General features: G+C 36.5%; 3 protein-coding genes across 4 annotated transcripts; 2 read left to right on the forward strand and 1 right to left on the reverse strand.

Annotated features, from left to right (window-relative positions):
- LOC130720882 (pre-mRNA cleavage factor Im 25 kDa subunit 2) lies at window positions 1-4,019 on the reverse strand. The gene is made up of 7 exons (XM_057571587.1): window positions 3,734-4,019; window positions 3,210-3,255; window positions 1,182-1,275; window positions 1,007-1,080; window positions 809-895; window positions 608-718; window positions 1-306 (listed from the first exon to the last, which is right to left on the reverse strand). Exons 1-7 carry the CDS (start codon window positions 3,850-3,852, stop codon window positions 235-237), a joined length of 603 nt encoding a protein of 200 aa, XP_057427570.1. The 5' UTR covers window positions 3,853-4,019; the 3' UTR covers window positions 1-234.
- Window positions 4,020-7,390: 3,371 nt separating this feature from the next.
- On the forward strand, window positions 7,391-16,799 carry LOC130720937 (DNA mismatch repair protein MSH3). 2 transcript variants are annotated; one of them, XM_057571642.1, is made up of 13 exons: window positions 7,392-8,498; window positions 9,763-9,951; window positions 10,184-10,348; window positions 11,186-11,284; window positions 11,400-11,645; window positions 12,532-12,768; window positions 12,884-13,015; window positions 13,606-13,866; window positions 13,946-14,017; window positions 14,686-14,835; window positions 15,111-15,581; window positions 15,800-16,098; window positions 16,465-16,799. In XM_057571642.1, exons 1-13 carry the CDS (start codon window positions 7,542-7,544, stop codon window positions 16,481-16,483), a joined length of 3,297 nt encoding a protein of 1,098 aa, XP_057427625.1. In that variant the 5' UTR covers window positions 7,392-7,541; the 3' UTR covers window positions 16,484-16,799. The 2 variants fall into 2 exon arrangements, with proteins under 2 accessions (XP_057427626.1, XP_057427625.1); XM_057571643.1 differs by lacking the exon at window positions 13,946-14,017 and having other exon boundaries at window positions 7,391-8,498.
- Window positions 16,800-18,579: 1,780 nt separating this feature from the next.
- Window positions 18,580-21,878, forward strand: LOC130721568 (F-box/LRR-repeat protein At3g48880). The gene is made up of 3 exons (XM_057572368.1): window positions 18,580-18,716; window positions 20,355-20,763; window positions 21,106-21,878. Exons 2-3 carry the CDS (start codon window positions 20,405-20,407, stop codon window positions 21,662-21,664), a joined length of 918 nt encoding a protein of 305 aa, XP_057428351.1. The 5' UTR covers window positions 18,580-18,716; window positions 20,355-20,404; the 3' UTR covers window positions 21,665-21,878.
- Window positions 21,879-22,205: the final 327 nt, after the last annotated feature.

The raw sequence follows: 22,205 nt of genomic DNA on the forward strand, positions 1-22,205 counted from the left end.
TTAGGGGGCATAACTCAAGCTTGACAAGCAGGATACAAATCCGTTAAAAAATAGACCACGAAAATAACAAATAATAATCATGTAACTACTCTATTTAAAAAGGTAACTACTCTATCAAATAAATCTCTCTTAAAAAGACTCAGTTCTCTAGCCAGTCTAATGCAATGATAATCAGGTACTAACTCAATCCTAGTTCTTAAGATAACAAAAGGAAGAAACTAATTGAAATTACGTTCAATTAGTGATCATTTTAAACTGGAATCTGGAAAGCTGCTGAGGAATGGTGGATATAACTGGCCCGTATCTCTGCAACCAAAGTGACACAAAATTCATAAGACACAGCATAAACTCAACCATATTTTAATTGACAGCCATAATTGTAGGAATAAGTTTTAAACTAAATACTATGATCATGAAAACTTTTTAAGATGCACCCTAAAGGGAAAACATTTAGATGAGCCCGATAATCTCCAACGTCAAATTCATAGGATTCATTTACTTCAAAGAAACAGCTTTAGATAACAAACGTTTTTCCAATAGGCAACTAATAAAGAATTCATTCAACAATCGAGCAATAGATAAAAAGAATCATAAACAATGACCACACCTGAACATTGTCATAGAGTTCAAACAATGGAACAGCAAGCAGTTTCAAGTTTTTGGGCACGGCAAAGTATTCCCTCTCAGACAAGTGAACAAGGAAGAGCTTCTTGCACTCCTGCATACAAGTTATTCAATGATATTGTAGGCTGGGACTAAGAGAACTTAGGACATGTAATATTACAATGATATAGTCTTTGTAAATTACCTTGGGTTTTGTTATATGAGGAGGGCAGTATGGGTACATTATGGTTTCAAAATTTGGCCTCCACCAGATTGCAACACATTCACCAATCTGCAGGATTCCAAGCATAAGTTGCGTATGAAGTACGAGCAACAACAATATGAGGATTTACAGAATACGAAATTTAATGTCTCTACTTAGTGGATATATAAATAATAATACCTGCCAGTCAGGCACAAGAGCCGGTGAATTAGCACCAAGCTTGCTGGTCAACTTTCTCTTCAAGCCCTCAATTTCTGTAAGCAACGTAAATACACCACACCACCCCCCAAAGTACGTTAGGATAATTCACAAGCTGCTATTTTCAGACATATTCGGTAAGGAAGTAAGAAATTACCATTCTCTCCTGGCTTGAGACGACCACCAGGGAGTTTGCAAAATGTGTTTCCAATTTGCAGGAGAAGTATATGAGGATGATTATGTTCTTGGACCTGCAAAATTAAAGCATAGAGGTGAGACATGACCATAAACCAAATATTCAGAGAAATTAGATGGAAGAAACCACATTACGAGAACAATCAGAGAAATAAGATGGAAGTCTTTCTCTATGAAAGTAATGCCATAGATGAGAGTTCAACAATAAATAATAGAAAACCACATTACAAGAACAAGTAATTTATGTAAAGGACTCTTCTGGTCTCATGACTACATCCAAGCTCTACAGCAAAATTCTTAAGTGAGGCTCCCATCATTGCAGGAAAGGTAAAACTTATGCTGCCGTGAGCAGAGAGAATTATTCCATAATTAGACATTGTAACTACCAGGTCAAAAGTTAAAAATCGTATTGTTGCATGTGCACCAAGACCGACACTCTCAAATGGGCAGCTGAATCGTCCAAACCAACATCGAGGAGATTGTTTCAGGTCATATAGTGATTTTTAAGTTTACAGACCAGACTTGATGAGGTTGTTCCATATAGATTTCCTCAGCCAAGTCCCGTCCCCGCTGCAAGGAAGCATTTTCTAAGTCCATTTGCTGCAAAAGGCCACTGAATTAGGGCTTCCGTGGACAGAAAAACACGAACTAAGCCAGATAGCAAAAAGTGAAGAAGTATCGTCATAGTCTGAGTAAAACATAGTTGCTAAGTCTTGAGCTTGTTACGAATAAATCCTTAAAAAAACAAATATGGGCTCCACAAAATATGGCAGGAAAAGCAACTCAAGGATGCTAGAGATTTTGAAGAGATAAGTATTGCTGGAAAGATAACAGAGCAAGATGGCTGGAATACCATCAAACTAAGGAGCAAGTCTCAAGGTTGCACAACCAATGAAGAAGAGGCTTGATGGAATGATAATCAGCTGAAATTTCGCAGCGAGAAATTTATACACAGCAAAAACTAAAAGTTCCCAAACCCACCAAGAAGAACATTTCCACCTTAACCACAAGAAAGTTAAGGATGCCATTGATATGATTCACAATGGGAGACCATTGCATATGATAACAAATTCAGCACTGATATGGAATGGTTTGCATCGGGTGGGTAGGGCCAGACTGCATCCGTGATCACCAAGGTCAAATTTCATCTGAGATAGTGAAAGGCTGCTGAAAGCCTGAAAGGACACAAAAGTGACACGCAAATCTAAGGCTGCTCAGAGAAGTTGTGGAAGTAGCAAATGAAAAAGAACAATACTAACAAAGAGAGGATTTAGGCAAAAAGGGATGGCTGAAATCTGTGTACAACCGGCAGAAGAAAAGAATCATGGAGATAATGACACTATTATACTAGAGTCCCAGACTTTAGGGAATTCATCAGTAAAATAATTATAAAAGAATATGTCACAGAGGATGATATCACCCTACCAAGCTGAAGATATAGGACTTTAGATAATGAGAGTGAGAAGAGGAAAAAGAAAGACTTTGAACTGTGGTTATGACTTTTTATACAAAAACTAAGCACTTGCCCTTATTTGTACCAATACTAGACTCTTGTCCTAATCAAACAAGTAAACTAATGAGCATAATTACTGGCCTCCTAATCCTAATTAAACAAGGAAATAAATCAAGAAATGTGGAAACCAATCTGCATAGAGAATCTAAGATATTCTAAATTTTTCTAAGATACAACTAAAACATTATGCTGGTACGGATCAAATTGAATAATGAGTGCCATATTCATGGACCATAAATACTATATGTTTTAAGATACATGAGAGTCATTTTTCGATTGGATCTCTATGCTTAAGGGTGAGAATCTATCTCAGTGTAGAGTTATAAGGCAACAGATAACAAGGACAGAGTAGAAAACGATTGTACATATAGAGACCAAATTGAAGTTTACATTTTTTTCATAAGAAGCCAAATAAAAAATGAGTGTCACATGTATGTACCAAAAAATTTATTGAGAGAGAACAATAGCTGAACATACCAGTAAAATTCCTTCAACGCTGGTCCTCATTCCTTCCTTCATATAGCTGAAGTTTAGAAAAACAAATGAATTAATCATGTTTCAGAACCATTTGAGTATATAATGAATTTGAGCAGCACACAGGACAAATGAACAAAACAAGTAAAGTGATTGCACATTTGGAAGCTCAGTTCTACTACAAAGCTTCCAGTTTCCTTTCCCCTTCACTATTTATCTACTTCATTTTGCTTCTAGGTTCAATCAGAATACAACTCCAAATTTCAAAAACCTTGCCTATGTGACAAAAAAATACAAATAATTTTTTAAAAAATAAAAAATCAGCGATACCCAATAATCTGTATTGAAAAACAGTAATGAAAAGAGTCTAGCTTGAAAGAGTAGAGTGAAAAAAAAGGGGATTTGGGGTGGTGGGGTGTTCGGTCTAGGGTTTGTTGTACAGTGACCTAACTAGTAAGAAAAAAGGGGATTTGGGGATTAGGGTTTCGGAAGAGGAGAAAGAAGAGGGAAGGAAGAGAGATACGAACTTGACTTTCATGCGAGCGAGACGATCGGCGACGGAGGTGTCTTTCTCCATCTTGGGCTCCTTGGTACCGAAGGTGTAGCTGGAAAGAGGGTATGTGTTTACCACCTGAGATGACACCATTTTCTTCTTCTTCTCGAGCTTCTTCTTCTTCTTCTTCTTCTTCTTCTGTTGTGCTGAGAATTGAACGAAGAATGGAAGAAGAGAGAGATCAGAGAGGTTGCGCTCGCTCGCTGAATCGAAGTTTCAAGTTTCCAAGTTCCAGCGGGCTCGCATCGTTTTGTCAATTAATCATGACAAAAAATTTAAAATCTATTATTTGCTTTCATAAATTGTTTTTTTTTTTTTTTCCAAAGTATCCCGTAGCCGACAGTTATGAGACTAAGGGTCCGTTTGGTGCGACGTATAGTATAAGGCCTGATAGTATAAGGCCTGATAGTATTAGGCCTGATAGTATAAGCCCTGATAACTTTCTTATACTATCCAGCGTTTGGACATACACTGTATAATTTACCATATCGTTTAAATTAATGCAATTTTATGTTTAATAAAGTATTGAATAATGATATAAAATAAAAATCAAATATGAAGGTGATTATAACGGTGGTGGCGGTGGTGATGGAAGCAGTGGTAGGTTGGTGGTGGTGGTGGCAATGGTGGTAGGTTGGTGTTGGTGGCGGTGGTGGTGACAGTGGAGATAGGTTGGTGGTGGTGGTGGCAGCGATGGTGGTTGTGGTGGTGGTGATGATAGGGTAGTGGTGGTGGTGGTAAGGCGGTGGCGGCTACAGTGGAGGGTGGAGGCAATGGTGGTGGTGGTGGTGGCGATAGGGTGGTGGTTGTGGTGTCGGGGGTGGCAATAGAGTGGTGGCGACGATTATGGTGGTGGTGGCGATAGGGTGGTGGTTGTGGTGGCGGTAGGGCGGCGGTGGTGGGGGTGGCGGCAACATCGGTGGTGGCGGTGGTGGCAGCGATGGTGGTTGTGGTGTTGGCGACGATAGGGTGTGGTGGTGGTAGTAAGGCGGTGGCGGCTTAGTAGGGTGGTGGTGACGGTGGAGGGTGGAGGCAATGGTGGTGGTGGTGGTGGTGGCAATAGGGTGGTGGTTGTGGTGTCGGTGGTGGCGGCGATTATGGTGGTGGTGGCGATAAGGTTGTGGTGGCGGCGATTATGGTGGTGGTGGCGGTAGGGCGGCGACGGTGGTGGTGGTGGCAACACCAGTGGTGACGGTAGAGCGGTGGTGGCGGCGGCGGCGGTGATCGGATGGTGGTGGTGGTGGTGGTGGTGCCAATAGTGGTGTAAGTTGGCAGCAATAGAGGGTGGTGGTGATGGTGACTTATACGTCACAACCTTATCATGCCTTATCCATCACTCACATGATGGATTAAATAATACGTCATTTTAACGTATAAGGGGACTTTGATGGATAAGCTTATACAATACAATGTCATCACCAAACAATGGATAAACTCATAATGTATTGTATAAGCTTATACTATCATGCCTAATACGGCGTGCCAAATGAGCCCTAATCCTCCGAGGCTTTGAGATCACGTTAAGTGGGTAGGTCTCTCCCAACAAATGCTTCTCCATACGCACCATCCAGGAATCGAACCCTGGATTAGATGCTTAAGGAGTCCAACTATCTACCAGTTGTGCTACATTTATCAATTTCACTCAAATACTATTGAACAAAAAAAACTCAAATACTATAATAACAACTAAAAAAAATGTAAAATGTTTTCTATTTCATTTTTTAATTTTCAGATTATTTTTTTTCCTTTGACACCGATTTCCACGGGGGAAAGGGGTCAACGTGACTAACCTGCCTCGGAATACGGTCTGGTCACAAAGGTATTATTTTTGATCTCGTAAATACATTTTTCAAAAACTGCAATTAAAACAGACCAAAATTCTCTCAAGACTCGAATACTACATTAAGTGAATAAACCTCTATGAACAGATTTGTCTCATTCTGCCAACAAATCTTTTTTCATCAAATAGATGTTTAAGAAACTCAACCATCATCTACATGTAATAAATCTTGTAGGTTGAGTTTACATTTTTTTTGTTGCATTTAAAATTTTGAGTTTACATTTCTATTTCTATTAATTCATTTATTTCCTTAAGAAACCAATTATTTAACATAATAAAGAGGGGTGATATAATTTTTTGATAAAATGCCTTTGTGAAAATTTAGAGTTATGATCTGCCTGTAATTTTTTTATATAATGGAGATGAGAAGACAGGGAAATATAGGAAGAAATAACTCAGATTTTTAAGAGCATTCATAATAATGATTTTTTTTAAGGACAACAAAAATAATAATGATTTCTTATTTAATTTTCTTAAGAAACAAGAGAACTATAAAATATTAAATAAGTGATTTCTTTTTTGAGAGGTAACATGTTCACTTCTTGAGTTGTCACTAGTAAAATGCAAAAAATAAATAGTTCCTCTGTTGAATTAGTAGTATGCGCTCATTTATCATAAATTAAAAGAGTCTCTAGGGACGTACTAACATTTGTGTATGTAGAAGAATGTGTTGGAAATACTTACTCACTTAATGTGATCTCATAATTCTGAAGATTAGTCTCATAGTCTTCAGTGTGAGGATACTTTAAAAAATAAAAAAATAAAAATTAAAGAGTCTATTTAAAATTTCAAAAAGTGCTATACAAACCACATGAATAAATTTTCAACATTAGGAGTTTAAGATAATCCAATCCAATTTATTAAAGTGAAGAATTTTGATTCTTACAAGTGAGATTTTAAGCTTTAAATAGAAAAACTCGATCCTTTACTAGGTTAGATTTTAAGCTATGAATAGAAAAACATGACCTATTTAACCCCTAAACCCCAATCTTTGCACAAATGCGATTCACCCTCACCAAGCCATCATTTCATCGTATGAGTAGTGATACAACCATTGTATGAGTCAGGGACGAATCTATTCACACTCCCATAGGGTCAAGTGCCCCCACTTGAATTTCATACCTATTAAAGAGTACATATATAAAATATACTAATATGCTATAAATGCTGAACAATTTACCCATATAACGTGTTAATTGCCCCCACTAAATTAAATATATTGCCCCCACAACTTTTGTTTTCTGGATCCATCACTGGTATGAGTAGTGATACAACCACCATCAATCGTCGCTCATCGTTTGTTTATGATTCTTAATTCACTCCACTCTCCTCTATTCACGGTTCTCTTCTTTCCTATTTCCATGGTTATGCCCAGTCTAATATGTTGGTGTTTGGTGGTTTTATCACAAATTATGTTTGTAATCCACTCTTTTGTTATCGGTTCAACAATGTTTGGTGGTGGTACTCCTCCTAATTCAAGGGCTAATGGAGTGGGAGTATTCCTACTAGTCTTAGGGAGAATCATATTTTGGATGTCTCATGAAGTTATGGATATGTCTTATGTTAAGAACTTCATGTTTCTTATGGTGAATTATGACTAATTTTTCTCATATATATAATTTTTTATGAGTAAGTATATATATAGACTTTTTTTTTTCTAGAATCTTACTATCCGATCCCATTCGAACTGGTTGTAATTTTTCCTTGTTTTAATAGAAACATTATTCTAAGTTTTCGTCATTTTAATAAAAATATCTTAAACCCTAAGAAGTTCCTTTTTTCCCCTTCATAGAGCATAAGAATTAAAGGGGGAAAACAAAAAAAAAAAGTCCAAAAGTTCCAACATTTTCCCGAGAAAACCCAAAGCGCGCCAAATCCACGTAAATCGGCAAACCCACCACCGCCGGAACCCCGGTACCACGGTGGCGCCACCACCACAAACATGGGAAAGCAAAAGCAGCAAGTCATCTCTCGCTTCTTCGCCCCCAAATCCAAACCTCCTTCATCCACCACCGATTCCCCTTCTCCTCCTCCGTCCTCTCCTCGTCCAAACCCTCCCACTCCAAAAATCTCAGCCACCGTCACTTTCTCTCCGGCGAAACGCCGCCTTACCTCTCAGCTAACATCCCCCCACAAGTCCCCCAAACTCCCCAAACTCTCCCCTCACACCCACAACCACAGCCCCTCACTCCACCAACGCTTCCTCCAGAAGCTTCTGGAACCTTCCTCACACCCTTCTACTTCTGACCCACAACCCCATTCGTCTTTCAAATCAGTGAAGTACACTCCGTTGGAGCAACAGGTGGTGGAGCTCAAAGCCAAACACCCTGATGTTCTTTTGATGGTTGAAGTTGGTTATAAGTACCGGTTCTTCGGCGAAGATGCTGAGAATGCTGCTAGAGTTTTGGGTATATATGCTCACATGGATCATAATTTCTTGACTGCGAGCATACCAACTTTTCGATTGAATGTCCATGTGAGGAGGCTTGTGAGTGCAGGGTACAAGGTTGGTGTGGTTAAGCAGACTGAGACTGCAGCTATTAAGGCTCATGGGTTGAACAAGTCCGGCCCGTTTTGTCGAGGCTTGTCGGCATTGTACACCAAGGCCACGCTGGAGGCGGCAAAGGATTTGGGGGGTGATGAAGAGGGGTGTGGGGCAGTGAGTAACTACTTGCTGTGTGTTGTGGAGAAGAGCATTTTAGGAGAGAGGTCTAATTGTGGGGTGGAGGGTGGTTTTGATGTTAGGGTTGGAATTGTTGCTGTGGAGATATCAACTGGGGATGTTGTTTATGGAGAGTTTAATGACAATTTTATGAGGAGTGAGCTTGAGGCTGTGCTTGTGAGCTTGTCTCCGGCTGAGTTGCTTCTTGGTGACCCTCTTTCCAGACAAACTGAGAAGGTAGTTTTTATCTACCAGTTTGTTGCTTGCCTCACAAGTAATGAACATTCTCCTTGTTTCCTCTTTGTTTTGAGAATTGTAATATTGTTTCTTTATGTTCTTAATGGAGCTTCTAGTTGCTGTACTTTAGTTTAAATGATTTTGATTGATGGAATGATGATAAATGTATTATACATGTACCTTATAAGATTGAGTTTAAAGTCCAGGTTTCCAGGTAACTTCTTTCTTGGCCTGACTTCAGGGCATGCTTGTTGGAAGTGAGACAATTTAGAGGATGATGTTAAAATATACTTTTTGTTAACGTTGCTTCTTGGTTGAGGATATTTAAAATTGGAATAGTTCAAATCACAGAATTTGTATATTTTTTTCAATAAATGCTTTTAAGTTGATGACATAAGGAAAATATTCATAACCATGGATGTTTATTATAAAGGGGATCCATAAATAAAACATTATAATTATCATATTTAAATTTTAAGTTTCAACTGCTAAGTGCTAACTTGGAAGATGATGATACAACACAAATCCCTTATCTTATTTCAGGTAGTTAATGTGAAAATCTGATTTAGATTCTTGATTGAATATGATATATGGTATTTCGAATTAGCTGAACTGAGGACTAAAGTTGCTATAATGATTTAAACTGAATGACTAATCAATAAAATTTAGTGCATGGTTATTCCCGATATGGTAGGTATGAATTAATCCTGACTTTGACTTAACAATATACTCCCCCTCTAGTAGAAGCTTCACTGAGTAGTACGGGGTTACTAGGAATGAACCAAGCATTAACCACTGTCAAACTAAATACCCAGCCCTATAGAACCATCAGCTCTTATAACCACTGTTTAAGTATGACGAGGAGCCCAAGAAGAGGGGGAACTCTACTAATAGATGAGAATAATGTTCCGAGACTACATCTGACCCAAAACATAAGGCAATGAATCATTGAGTCTTCATAATCACATTTATATTGTCATTAACTAGCCCATTCTTAACCAATGTGGGACTTAATCACTCACGTTTGGAATTTCCTAACATTGAAAGCTTATATTTGCATTTGTAAGATAGTTTCTGTTCTAAATAATTAATATTGTTGGAGGAAATTTTTATGCTCATGTTAAACCACGTAATCCCATTAAGGAGGCATGCTATCATAAATACTAGATGATTTATTTATAGCACTTAGAAGAAGCTCTGAGTTGATTGATATCAACTCACTAACCCAAAGATCCAATGATATGATTCGGTGACCTATTTTCAGTTATTACTGGATTTTGCTGGACCTGCCTCAAATGTTCGTGTGGAACGTGCCTCACGAGATTGCTTCACTGGTGGAGGTGCTCTTGCTGAAGTTCTGACCTTGTATGAGAACATGTGTGTCGACAGCCCATCGCATTCAATGCAAAGCAATGATTTGAATGAGCAAAGCAATCAGCAGTTGGTAGTCAAGGTACCAACTACTAATATTGATAAAACCTGTCATCCTTGCAATAAGCTTTGGGAAGTCTTAAAAAGTTAAAATCATAATTTCTTGTTAGTTTGACTCATGAGTATGTACTGTTCTTCTAGTCAAACCATCTTGTAATTATTGACCATGTCTTTGGAATTTGTTATCACAGTGGATTGTTGTTTATGATAAATATAATCACTTACTAAATGTTTAAATACTTCTGATTATACAGGAGGTAATGAACATGCCAGATTTGGCTGTCCAAGCATTGGCTTTAACTGCTCACCATTTGAAGGGATTCAGTTTTGAAAGAATTCTATGTTCAGGCGCTTCTTTAAGGCCCTTCGTAACCAAAACGGAAATGATCCTCTCGGCCAATGCACTACAACAACTAGAGGTAATTGTATATTATACTTTTTGTTTCTTGAGAGGGATTAGTAAGCACGAGCCTATTTTATATTTCTATGCTTGATGTTTCAATTTTTTCTATTTCTTTGTGAGTATGAAGATTAGAAACTGTGTATCTGCAGTGGATGATAATGGTCCGCAGAAATAAGTTTGTGATGAAAATAAACTGGAAAGAAATTTTGTCCAAAGGTTATCAGCAAAGCAGTCTTTGTAAGTAACTAAGATAAGCTGAAATGTTCGGTGAAATTGCTCCATTGTGTCAGAGTCATAATAAGTATCTCCAATAATTACTAATCTTGTAGAATATTTAAGTCTTTAACTAATGTCTAGCCTTTCCCTTTTGGTACTGTTGTGGAATATGGATAAATTGCACCGTTAATCAATCTAATCAGACGCTTAAACGACCCTTTTTTTCTTTGGATCAGGTATTAGTTCTTCTTGTAGATTCATTTATATGTAATCAAGTATCGTAATAAGGTATCATGGCTTCTTGCTGGCTAGTGACAACAGCAGGTATAAGTTACCCAGTTTTTTTTTTGGGGGGGGTTCTGGTATTAGTTCTTGTATACTGATGTGAAATTAATTATATTAATAATATATCTTGGCTTCTTGCTAGCCAGTGACCACAGCATGTATAGCTAGCTGTTTTCTTTAACAAGGGGTCACAAGATCATGATGGTTGCTTACTATTCTTTTACAACTTATGATGAAATTTATTTTCTACTTGTGTTCTTGAATAAGCTAGTACTGCTTGGTTTTCTCCTCATGCCAGCTTAAAATTCCCTGATAGATTCTTGCTGCTATTAAATGTTTAATCTTTTTGCAGGTTTTACAAAATAAAATTGATGGATCTGAGAGTGGTTCCTTGCTGCAAATTATGAATCATACTCTTACTATATTTGGTTCCAGGCTTCTTAGGCATTGGGTATGAGGTGCTTCCGTTCCTGATATACGATCATTAAGTGTTAAATTCTCAATTGTCTTGTTTTACCGGCCAAAAAGTATTTTCTTTTTAATTGCTGCTCTTGTATATAATACAGGTATCTCACCCATTATGTGATCAAACCTTGATATCTGCTCGTCTTGATGCTGTATGTGAAATAGCAGAGTCCATGGGATCTTTTAAGGGCAAGAAGCTTGGATGTTTTGAGGAAGAGCCTGATGTATCAATTGTGCAGCCTGAGTTGGCATATGTACTTTCACTGGTTTTGACAGCTCTGAGCCGAGCACCTGATATACAGCGTGGGATTACAAGAATTTTTCACTGCACTGCTACTCCATCTGAGGTGATAGATAGCTTCTGTTAGCCTGTTCATGTATTTCATATATTCTGTAATTTAGTAAATTGTTTTCATCTTCCTTGTCATTTCTTTTAACATTTGAGCTTTACATGGGAGAGGGAGACAAAAAGAGAGCTGAACATACTATGTTGATTACTTAATGCAAGATTCTCTGCTTGGGCATAGTAAGATTTGAGCCACCTGATGTGAGTGTTTGGTCCATATTCAATTTGAGATTAATAAGCATGCCAAGACTTTCTTAGTGATTCTACAGTACATAGTTTGATGCATTAAGTGGGAACAGTCAAGAGCTAAAGCATGATCCAGAACTCCTTCAAGTTGTAGAAGTGTGTTTGCAAGTGCAACAGGAGTGTGGCATAGATGAGGCCTAGAAGCCTTATATACGAGTGTTTCTGTAATCTTGACCCAGATATAAGGAATATATCATTAGGAGTTTGCCAGTTTTCAGCACAAACTCTATCTAAATAGGACTGTTTTTTAGCCATTTGTAATTTGTTTTTTCTGAATTAGTAAAGTGAATAACTTAAAAAACAATTTGGTGAAAATATACTTACTGCTATTTCTGAACAGCTATAGGAACTCAGATTCTTCAAATATCATATTTTATGGGTGTAAATATACTCTGAAGGTTGAGATTTGAGAAATGCTAGCAACGCTGGTTGAAATCCATGTAGGTCAATCCTATCACATTTGGAGTATGATCCATCGAATAAAGAATGGGAATCATGTTATTTGGTGGATCCCTCATTCATTTCAACCTATAGGAGAGTGTCTAGGAAAAGGTTTTTCAGATAGTATGTTGCTAAAAGATTTTTAATTGTCTACAAAGCTACTAGCTATTGATTGCTTGAAATATGTTGTATTTTTACAGTTCATTGCCGTTGTTCAAGCTATTTTGTCTGCTGGGAAGCGGCTTCAGCAACTTAAAATAGGGGAGGAGGATAATAATAAATTATGCTCTCATCTGTTAAAGAAGTTAATTTTAACTGCTTCATCTGCCAGTGTCATTGGTAATGCTGCAAAATTGTTGTCATCCTTAGACAAAGACTCTGCCGATCAAGGAGATATACCAAATCTGATCATTGCATCTGAAGGACGATTTCCCGAGGTTTGTCTATATCTTCTCTGTGTAAAAACTTACACATTACATTTTCCTTCTTTCTGGGTTCATTCTTCACTAGTGCTTTAATCCTGAACTTTTCTTACAATATTAAAATGAACAGGTCATTAGAGCTAGGAAGGATTTTCAAATGGCAGTGGAACAATTAGATTCATTGATTAGCTTGTACCGTAAACGGCTTGGAATACGAAATTTGGAATTCTTGAGTGTTTCTGGAGCAACACATTTGATAGAGGTAGCTTGATTGAAACATGGAAACCTTTTAATACTTCAACTTTGCAGGCGCTGGGAATATGGTTGCAAATTGCTATTTAGTATTACAGTTCTTGTTACTTCTTTGCTCACTATTTGGTTGTTGCATGGCATTTCATTTTCTTATTTGATCTGAAACATCTGTTCATATTGCATGCATGTTGTATGATACATGTAATGCTCCAAGTTTTGTCTTAACTCATAAATTGATAGACTGATGAGTGATTTGAAGGAAAATTATGGTGATGTTTTCCCCCTTTCTCTACCTGCACCCCATAAAAATGGAATTAGGATGGATGGAAAATATTTATTGTCTGCTGCCAATATCCATTTGTTTTAGGTTGTTTGACTGTTTCTGACCATTGAGTTGGTATTATTAAGTTTCTCAATTTTAATTTTCGTTCAACCATAAACTTAAAAAGTAATTCTATTTTATCTTTTTCTTGTTGTTGATCAGCCTGGAACTCTGATTCAACAATTGAGTTCAAAACTCTTAAATGTTTCCATAGAGTTAATGCTTGGTTGTGACATGTGACTAAGTTATAATTGCTATTCAATTTATTTTTGCTGTAGTTATCAACAGATGTAAGAGTGCCTTCAAACTGGGTTAAGGTGAATAGCACAAAGAAAACAATTCGGTATCACCCTCCTGAAGTAGTGACAGCATTAGATGGCTTATCATTAGCGAAAGAGGAGCTTACTATTGCCTGCCGAGCTGCATGGGATAGCTTTCTGAGGGACTTCAGTAAACACTATGCTGAGTTTCAAGCTGCTGTTCAAGCACTTGCTGCTTTAGATTGTCTGCATTCACTTGCCATTCTTTCAAGAAATAAGGTTTGTTCTTCAAGAACTTTTCATGTGCTCCCTAATATTTGTTGCATTTTGTAAAATAGTTTTCTACTTTCTGTGGCAGAGTTATGCTCGCCCAGTGTTTGTAGATGATTATGAACCTGTTCAGATACAAATTTGTTCTGGCAGACATCCGGTATGAATTTTATGGTTTGTAATTGCATAAAAAATTCACATTAATGTTTGCTTGAGAGTTCTCTATTCTATGTCATCATTTGTGTTTAATGTATTTAGTACTTATCATGATGTGTATACTTCCTGTCAATTGGTCGTTAGCTCTTTTAAGGTTTCTTGGAGGCCTGAGAGTACTGGCTTGATAAACAAAAGATTTCTGTTTGGTAGTTGTTGATGTAATTGAAATGAGTTTTTCAACCTTATTATGTGTTCACATAACCCTTCATTATGCATCGTATATTATATATTCAATACCAGTTAACCAGAACCAGGGTACTCTATCCTCAAAACTATCAGGGTTACAGTGATTAACTCCAACCGTGTTTATTCAAGTTCCTTTGATAGGAACAAACACTAGAAAAGAAATAAATAACTGTTTATTGGAGAAAAACTGATAAAACTCCTGATTATTTAAGAGATTCAGGTCTCTCCTAAGGGCCCAATTACAAATTATCTCTCTAACTCTCACTTATTTATAACATTCCCTCTCACTCTAACTAACTCTCAAACTAACTAAAAACTACCTGATTCCTGAACTAACTAACCAGACTATAATCAACAATGGTTACCTATCATCCTTATTGTTGATTGGTAACCAGATGCTCATTACTGTTAGCCATTTCCCATCAGGTTTTGGAGACTACCTTACAAGACAATTTTGTCCCAAATGATACAAACATGCACGCAGACAGAGAGTACTGTCAGATTGTCACTGGACCCAATATGGGAGGAAAAAGTTGCTATGTTCGCCAGGTGGCTCTGATTGCTGTAATGGCTCAGGTACAGTCCATGCAATGTATGTTATAATTATGCTTTGAAGTTGTGCACCAGGGCATATGCTTTGCTTTGTAAACATCATAGGGAAATTTTCCTTTCTGGGAAACGTTCTTATGTATCAAAAGTTTTGAAATTGAGCTAGCTTTTTCTTTCAAGTTATTTTCTTTATTAAGTTTATGATCTATTTCCACCTCCAAAATATATAATCCTAGTGTTTTTTTTGACAACTGTGTCCCTTACTGCTGTTTCTTTATTGAAACATGCCCTGATCTCTCTAGGTTGGTTCCTTTGTACCAGCATCATCAGCAAAACTGCATGTCCTGGATGGGATCTACACCCGGATGGGTGCTTCTGACAGTATTCAGCAAGGTAGAAGCACTTTCCTAGAAGAACTAAGTGAGACTTCACATATACTGCATAGCTGCACAGAACGTTCACTAGTTATAATTGACGAACTTGGGAGAGGTACAAGTACACATGACGGCATGGCCATTGCTTATGCGACATTGCATTATCTTCTGAAGCAGAAAAAAAGCATGGCCCTCTTTGTCACTCACTATCCAAAGATTGCCAGTCTGGTTGCTGAATTCCCAGGCTCTGTGGCAGCATATCATGTATCACATCTGACCTCACATGATAATGCTAGTAAAAACTCCAACTTGGATCGTGAAGATATCACTTATCTGTACAAGCTCGTACCTGGTGTTTCAGAGAGGAGTTTTGGGTTTAAGGTTGCGCAGCTCGCGCAGGTAAATTCACGCATTATATATTACTTTGGATGCTCAGAAATATGCTTCACAAATGTAAACCTTCCTCTAGTATAGTTCATTCATTGCAAACTAACATTTTGACTCAGAAACTCAGGGGTTGCCTTGGTATCTGAGTTTGACCACCGTATGATTTAGTTTTTGAATTTTATAAGATATTGAAACACATTTAAGACAATTGTAAACATCATGCTTTTCAGTTACCACCACTTTGCATTAGTCGAGCCATTGCCATGGCTTTCAAATTAGAAGCACTAGTAAACAGTAGAGTACATAGTAGATCGAGAAAGGAGCTGCTCTTGGATGCACCCATGATTGATCAAGAGCAAGAATCGCGTGAGCTTATGGTCCAACCAAACGATTGTGCCCTTCAAGACTTTGGTAGAGCTTACAAGGAATTCTCTTCAAACTTAAAATCTGCAATACTAGATGATGACCTTGCAAAAAGCTTTCAGCTTTTGGAGAATGCTAGAAGCATTGCAAAGACATTAATTGGCAGGTAAAGTACCTCTTTTCCCTTTTTTCTTTCCATATAATATAACCGATGTTGTTAACAAAGTTTGTATTTGAGCTCCCTTCATCTTTCTAATATACAAGTACTTATCCTCTTAATGAAATGAGGGCCTTGCATGGTGATAAGATTATCAGTTTACACCTTTGACTCATTTTTTACTTGTGAGATTATCATCAACATGATGTATATTTACCAACAGAACTTTTGTATCATCTTTCATTGAGGGTGTAACAAAGTAGCTTTGTTAATTATGTTTAGAGTGATTGACTAGCTGATTTTATTGTGGTTGCTGATAGTTGCTTCAAAATTTTCATCACAACTCTAAATTGATTTTTTAATGTGCTTTAACAGATCAGTGCAGTCTGTATAAGTGAGACATGACATGCAGATGCAGGGTTCAGAAGTCCTTTGCCGTGTTGTAAAATGCAGATAATATATTTTTAATAATTTTTTTGTATATCAGTTCAAAGTTAGGCCTTCCAATTTTGTTCTTCTACGTCCTCATGCATTAATGATGCCCTGATTGGGCTGGAAGTAGGGAGGTAAGTGGAGAATTTAACTTTTATGATTTGCATAAATTTGTATATAAATGTTCTGGATATTGGATAATGCTCCAGTGCAAAGCAGTAGCTTTTTTTCTTTTGGTCAATGGTGTATATGGAACTATGGAAGTTTTTTTTGGTCAATGGTTTATTGTAACTTTAATCGCGTAAATTGTATACAAACTTTACACAGTTTGTATATGATACCATAAAAAGAGCAACAGGATGCCAAAATTATATTCAAATTAGGGGTGCCTGTTAAAATAGACCAGTGTTTTGAAATAAAACCAGTTTTGACCCAAAAAAAGAAGAAGAAATAATGCCAGTTTGGTCTAGTCAACACCTAGTTGTTGATTGTAGTCTTGAACCACTTGTTTCTGACCACTTTGTCATCTATTTCGAAATCGTGTTCCAATGAAAAATATTAGTAAATATTTCAAACAATCCTTTATTTGAGGAGGAATCAAGTTGCTCCCACATCAAAGAGTTACTCCTCATCTTCACCTCCATTTTATTAAAAGTTACTAAAACTTAACAGTTCAAATGGTTTCGTATTGATGTTTCTCATGTGTTGTTTCTATGAAGAAAAACGAGGAAAGAGAAGAAAAGGTCACTCGAGGAAGAAATGTATAGAGGCCACATGAGAGTTTTTAAGTATTAATCTCAGCCTTTAGTTTTTAATAAATGAGTCGATGGATCCCTAGTCTATTTATAAATAGAGCTCCATGCCAATGTCTAATTATATCTCACAGTATTTTTTATTTATTTTTAGTTTTAGTCTAATTATAATGTGGTAAAATAGTGAAACTTAATTGATCGTCTTTTCAAAACTTTTTTTTTTACTTCGGATACATAAATTACGGGTGTGTTTGGTTTGAGGAAAAGAAAGTGGGAGGGAAAGAAAACAAGCAAAACAAAACAATATCCTTCCTCTGTTTGGTTCAATCATTTAAAGGGAAGGAAAGAAATTTTTTTCTGGGTCCCACTGAGAAAAACTTTCCTCCCTAAACTGGACGGAAAGCACAAGTTTATTGCTTTATAAAAGAAAATGGCAATAATGCCCCTCCTTTAGCTCATTCACGTGCATGTGTGTAAGAATTAAAAAATTCCCCCACTTTTGAAAACGTATATTCTATAAAAATATAAAACATATACTTTAACAAATTTTTAATGAAAAACGTAATGTGTATATATAAAAAATATATAATAATAATAAAAATTTTATCAAATTTTTAAAATTAGTTTTAATTACTACTTTTATTTATAGACTTGGATATTTATGTCATTTCATAAAATATGATCTTTTCTTTCCTTTCACTTTTCTATCCAACCAAACAACCTAACAAATCATCTCACTTTCATTTCCCTTTCTTTCCTTTATCTTTCTTTCCTTCCTCTTTCCTTTCCTCTCACTTTCTCTTCCAACCAAACACGTCCTACACTCTTCAGTGACTAATCCTAGATCTATCATCCCCAACTCATATGTCCCCTACCTCTTTACCACTTAAGCTATCATTTGGGGACGTCTAAATTTCATTTAAGTTTAATTTATGCACTATCGGATAAGAAAATTAATATATAGTGCATTTAAGGGGTTATTTTAATTACCTGATTGGTTGAAATGATACATGTTTGATTCATCTTGAGCAAGATCTTTTCAAGTTTTGTGAATGGAAAACCTCCTTTTGAGAGAGTTAGCCTTACTGTGATATGAATGTTCCCGACTCGAACATAATTGCCTCCTCTGATTAAGGATGTAAGCACAAAAAATGTTATTTTAATTAGAATAAAAATGTAATTCGCTTATGTATTTGAAAAAAAATATTTTACAAAGTTAAAAAAAATGAATAATGTTTTTGTCGTAATTCTACCTTGTAAATTTTAAATATACAGGTTGTTTGAAAAAAACATAATATAGGGGTTGTTTGGCTGATATAAAAGAAAATACTAAACTAAACCTTTGCAGTAGTTGTTGTTGTTTGTTGATCCTCAATTGTCTGCTACTCATCAACGACAACACGACCACCCTCATCCACATCGCACACCATTGTTTCTCTTAAGGTCAGTTTTCTCTCTCTATTACTTGTTCTGTTCTCTACACGTACACACACACCAATCACTATCAACATACATGCATGTCTGAATATCTGGTTTCATTTCATTCATGTCTCTGAAAAATTGAAAATGGGAAAATTGGGGCCACAGGGGATTAGATCTTCATATGAAATCACCATCCCAGAAATTTTTGAGTCTCTAATTGTTGTTTCCTTTGCTTTTTCATTTCTGGGTTTCTTCAATTTTGTTGATCAGGAGTGGTGATTGGTAATTCTAAGATCTGGTGTGTGAAAGTTACAATTTTTATATTAGGGTTTGTGTGTATTGATGGGCCATGGAAATCATTGATTTGTTGATTGTTGGCATAATTGATTGGGGAATTTGATTGAAGAGGGTCAATGGTTCATTTGGGGTTCAATGTTTTTGTTCAATTCTTCATTTCCAACTCATTTGTCATCCAATTTTCGTTGTCAATGATCAAGTTTGATTTTTTCTCTGTTATTTTTTAGACCCCTAATCAAATTCTACCTGTCATTTTCACATGAAATCCGCTCACCATTTAGCCGAAAACTCTCTTTTGCATTCTTCGTTTCGTTCTGTCTCTCTTTTCGGTTCTCAATTCTTAGAGTCATTTATTGCTTATGTTTCCTTCCCTTGTAATCCTGACTTGTTGATGAATGATGAATGATGAGATTGTCTAATTAAAGATTCATTTTCGATAGAGGTTTAATCCGGTGTTCTTATGACTAACATGAATTGGTATTATGGTGGTCATCCAAGAGGTTAAGGAAATCTCGAATTGGTATTACGTTTTAGTGATTTAGCCAATCTAAATTGTAAGTTTAGGCCATAGTGATTTTCTGTAACCATGGGCCATATCTATTGTGGTTTATCATAGTGGATGTATTAGAACTAGACCCTTGCGCTATCTATTGTGATTTTTAATAACCATGGGCCATAACTTATCTGATTGTCACTAAAGCTTGCACATTAGAACTAATGCTGATGGTTAGAACTGTCAATTTATTAAAAGGCAATGTCTATTACAGTTTGCTAAACAAGGGTATAGAATTGCTCACTTTAATTTGTTGAATAACAGAAAAAAGTTGTTCTTCCTCAAACTTGTGATATGAAATGATGAAATTGGACTAGTATATTTGAAAAAGTCATGCTTAAGAATTAGAGAATAATGCTTAAATCTTCATTTTGCCTAAATGAATAGCCTTTTTTTCAGACTCAATTTGATTTTATCATTTTGATAATTAAAATTTACACCATTCTTAAATTTGTGGCTTATAACATCTTTGTTGAAAATAATATCTTTGTTCATTTCACCATCTGTTGTCTTTGATAAATGTGGCATTGGCTCAACTTAAGAGTTGAGATATTGACAGGGAGAATCTTGGTTGTAACATGAAAAGATGTAAACCCAAAACTATGTAAGTTTCATAAACTGAAGATAAAAGACTTAAGACCAATGGCTGAAGCTTAAAAAGATAAAGAAAATATGTTAGTTTAAATTGATAATTTGTTTATTTGGTGCAAAGATGTTGCATTCTGTTGATGCTTGTAATTGTTGTTACCCTTATTTATTTCAGAATTCCATTCAAACTTTTCATTGGTTTTTATTTTTGATTTCTGTAGGTGTGTTTCACTGCATTGAAATTCTGTAAGAATTTTGAAGAACTGGTATAATGGAAGACAGTGATTCTAACATAAGGAAATGGGAGGATCTGGACACAGATATTTTGGTGAAGATTTTTCAGTTGCTTGACATCTTTGAGTTAACTTCCGGCATTGCTCATGTCTGTAGTGCATGGCGCATGGCTTGCTGTGATCCACTTCTTTGGAAGGCACTCGATTTTTCAATGTTAAAATCTAATTTCATCAAGATTCCGTTAGAGCCATTTGTTTATGTTGATGGACGATCTGATAGGACATTAACCCGTTTGTTGAAGATTTCATTGAGTTTGAGCAGGCAGAGTGTAATGACATTGATCTTTCATTTCAACTTGTACATAAGTGATGAACAGTTGACATACACTGCTGAAAGGTAATTTCTACACTTCTACTCTTGAAAATAAATGTGTATATTTAAACCATAGAAGTTAGCATAAAGCCATAAATCATATAAGTTTAATACATGCTAGGGTTGTATATAAGGAATATATACTTCAAAGTTCAAACCTTCTGGGTAGTATGATATGTTGATTATCTCTCACTCTGATACTAGCCGTGCTTGATATTAGAAGAATAACTTCAGTTGTAGGATTGTTTAGTTGTATTTTGATTTTGAGAAGAGAAGGGAGGCCAGTTCTTATAGTTATTAACTCCTTCAAAATAGAGATTACATATTTGGTTTTGCCTAAATAGCTATTCACGTCGCTTCTTGCAGGTGCCCGCAACTTCGACGACTAGTTCTGCCAGCTTGGAACAGAATTAAGAGAAGTGGAATGTGCAAGGCCATCCGTGGGTGGAAAGAGCTAGAGTCCATGACAATGCCTACCATAGCAAACCCACCATATCTTCTTGATGAGATCTCAACGCACTGCAAGAACTTCAGCGAGCTCAAGATTATGGGGCCATGTGACATAGTCTTTGCTTCATCTCTTGCTGCATTCCTTCCGAAATTAAAGGTCTTGAGCCTCCGTTGCTCAATTCTATTTAAGGATGTTCTCATTCTCATCCTAGACAGCTTGCAACATTTAGAAGTGCTCAACATATCGCATTGCGTACTGGTCGAACCCCTTCCACCACCTCAACACAAAGGAATCATCAGAGAAATTGATCAGACTATTCGTCAGAAGGCTTCTCGGTTACGTAGCTTTATCACATGCATGGATGACTCATGCGTCATGTGCCAGCGAACAAGAACTGATGAAGGGCTAGTTAGGTGGTACAAGTACGAGGAAGGGCTTTGGAAAACAGATGAGGTGAGGTCCCTTGCACTTTGAGATGAAAAAAGCAATCTGTATCATCTAATTGTTGCCGCTTGTGTAACATTTTCTGTTAAGTTTTTCTCCTACCTTAGTTGTAGATCCAAATAAGCAAAGGTGAAGTATTTCAAATAATGTTTTATCACCCTTTAGAAGGAATTTGTCAGATCTTGTAACTGTAAATAAGAATAAGCTATTTTCTGCTACAAAGGTAGTTTGGTTTCATTTTGTAGACATGTGTTTTCTGTCATGGATATTTGATAAGGCAACAGTTTTGTAGGAGTTTGAAATTAAAGTAATAGTGTGCAAGATGATGAGCTTTTGTACTTGAAATTATGTTGTTGTTCTGGTGGTATTTGCAATTTGGTCAAATGCAATTTATTCTTGTTGCTGTGGTAGATTGATATCTTAGACTGCAATATAATGTTACCGCTGTGTATCAACAAAGTCCAATATAGTTGGTAGATAAATTAGTCCCTTAAACATGCTGATAAAGGTGCCTTCAATACTTGGCCGTGTGTGTATATGGAAAAAGACTTTGTTAGAAGAGGTAGAACTC

This window comes from Lotus japonicus, chromosome 5 (assembly GCF_012489685.1).
Source record: "Lotus japonicus ecotype B-129 chromosome 5, LjGifu_v1.2".
Lineage (NCBI taxonomy): Eukaryota > Viridiplantae > Streptophyta > Magnoliopsida > Fabales > Fabaceae > Lotus > Lotus japonicus.

What these genes read in the sequence shown, in the direction of transcription:
- LOC130720882 (XM_057571587.1), bottom strand. Translation starts at nt 3,852, where the DNA reads ATGGTGTCATCTCAGGTGGTAAACACATACCCTCTTTCCAGCTACACC. An exon ending in GCGTTGAAGGAATTTTACTG is followed by an intron (nt 1,276 to 3,209) that starts GTATGTTCAGCT and finishes TTAATTTTGCAG; the next exon opens with GTCCAAGAACATAATCATCC. An exon ending in CTCTTGTGCCTGACTGGCAG is followed by an intron (nt 896 to 1,006) that starts GTATTATTATTT and finishes GGAATCCTGCAG; the next exon opens with ATTGGTGAATGTGTTGCAAT.
- LOC130720937 (XM_057571642.1), top strand. Translation starts at nt 7,542, where the DNA reads ATGGGAAAGCAAAAGCAGCAAGTCATCTCTCGCTTCTTCGCCCCCAAA. An exon ending in ATGCACTACAACAACTAGAG is followed by an intron (nt 10,349 to 11,185) that starts GTAATTGTATAT and finishes ATCTTTTTGCAG; the next exon opens with GTTTTACAAAATAAAATTGA. An exon ending in TGATTGCTGTAATGGCTCAG is followed by an intron (nt 14,836 to 15,110) that starts GTACAGTCCATG and finishes TGATCTCTCTAG; the next exon opens with GTTGGTTCCTTTGTACCAGC.
- LOC130721568 (XM_057572368.1), top strand. Translation starts at nt 20,405, where the DNA reads ATGGAAGACAGTGATTCTAACATAAGGAAATGGGAGGATCTGGACACA. An exon ending in TTGACATACACTGCTGAAAG is followed by an intron (nt 20,764 to 21,105) that starts GTAATTTCTACA and finishes CGCTTCTTGCAG; the next exon opens with GTGCCCGCAACTTCGACGAC.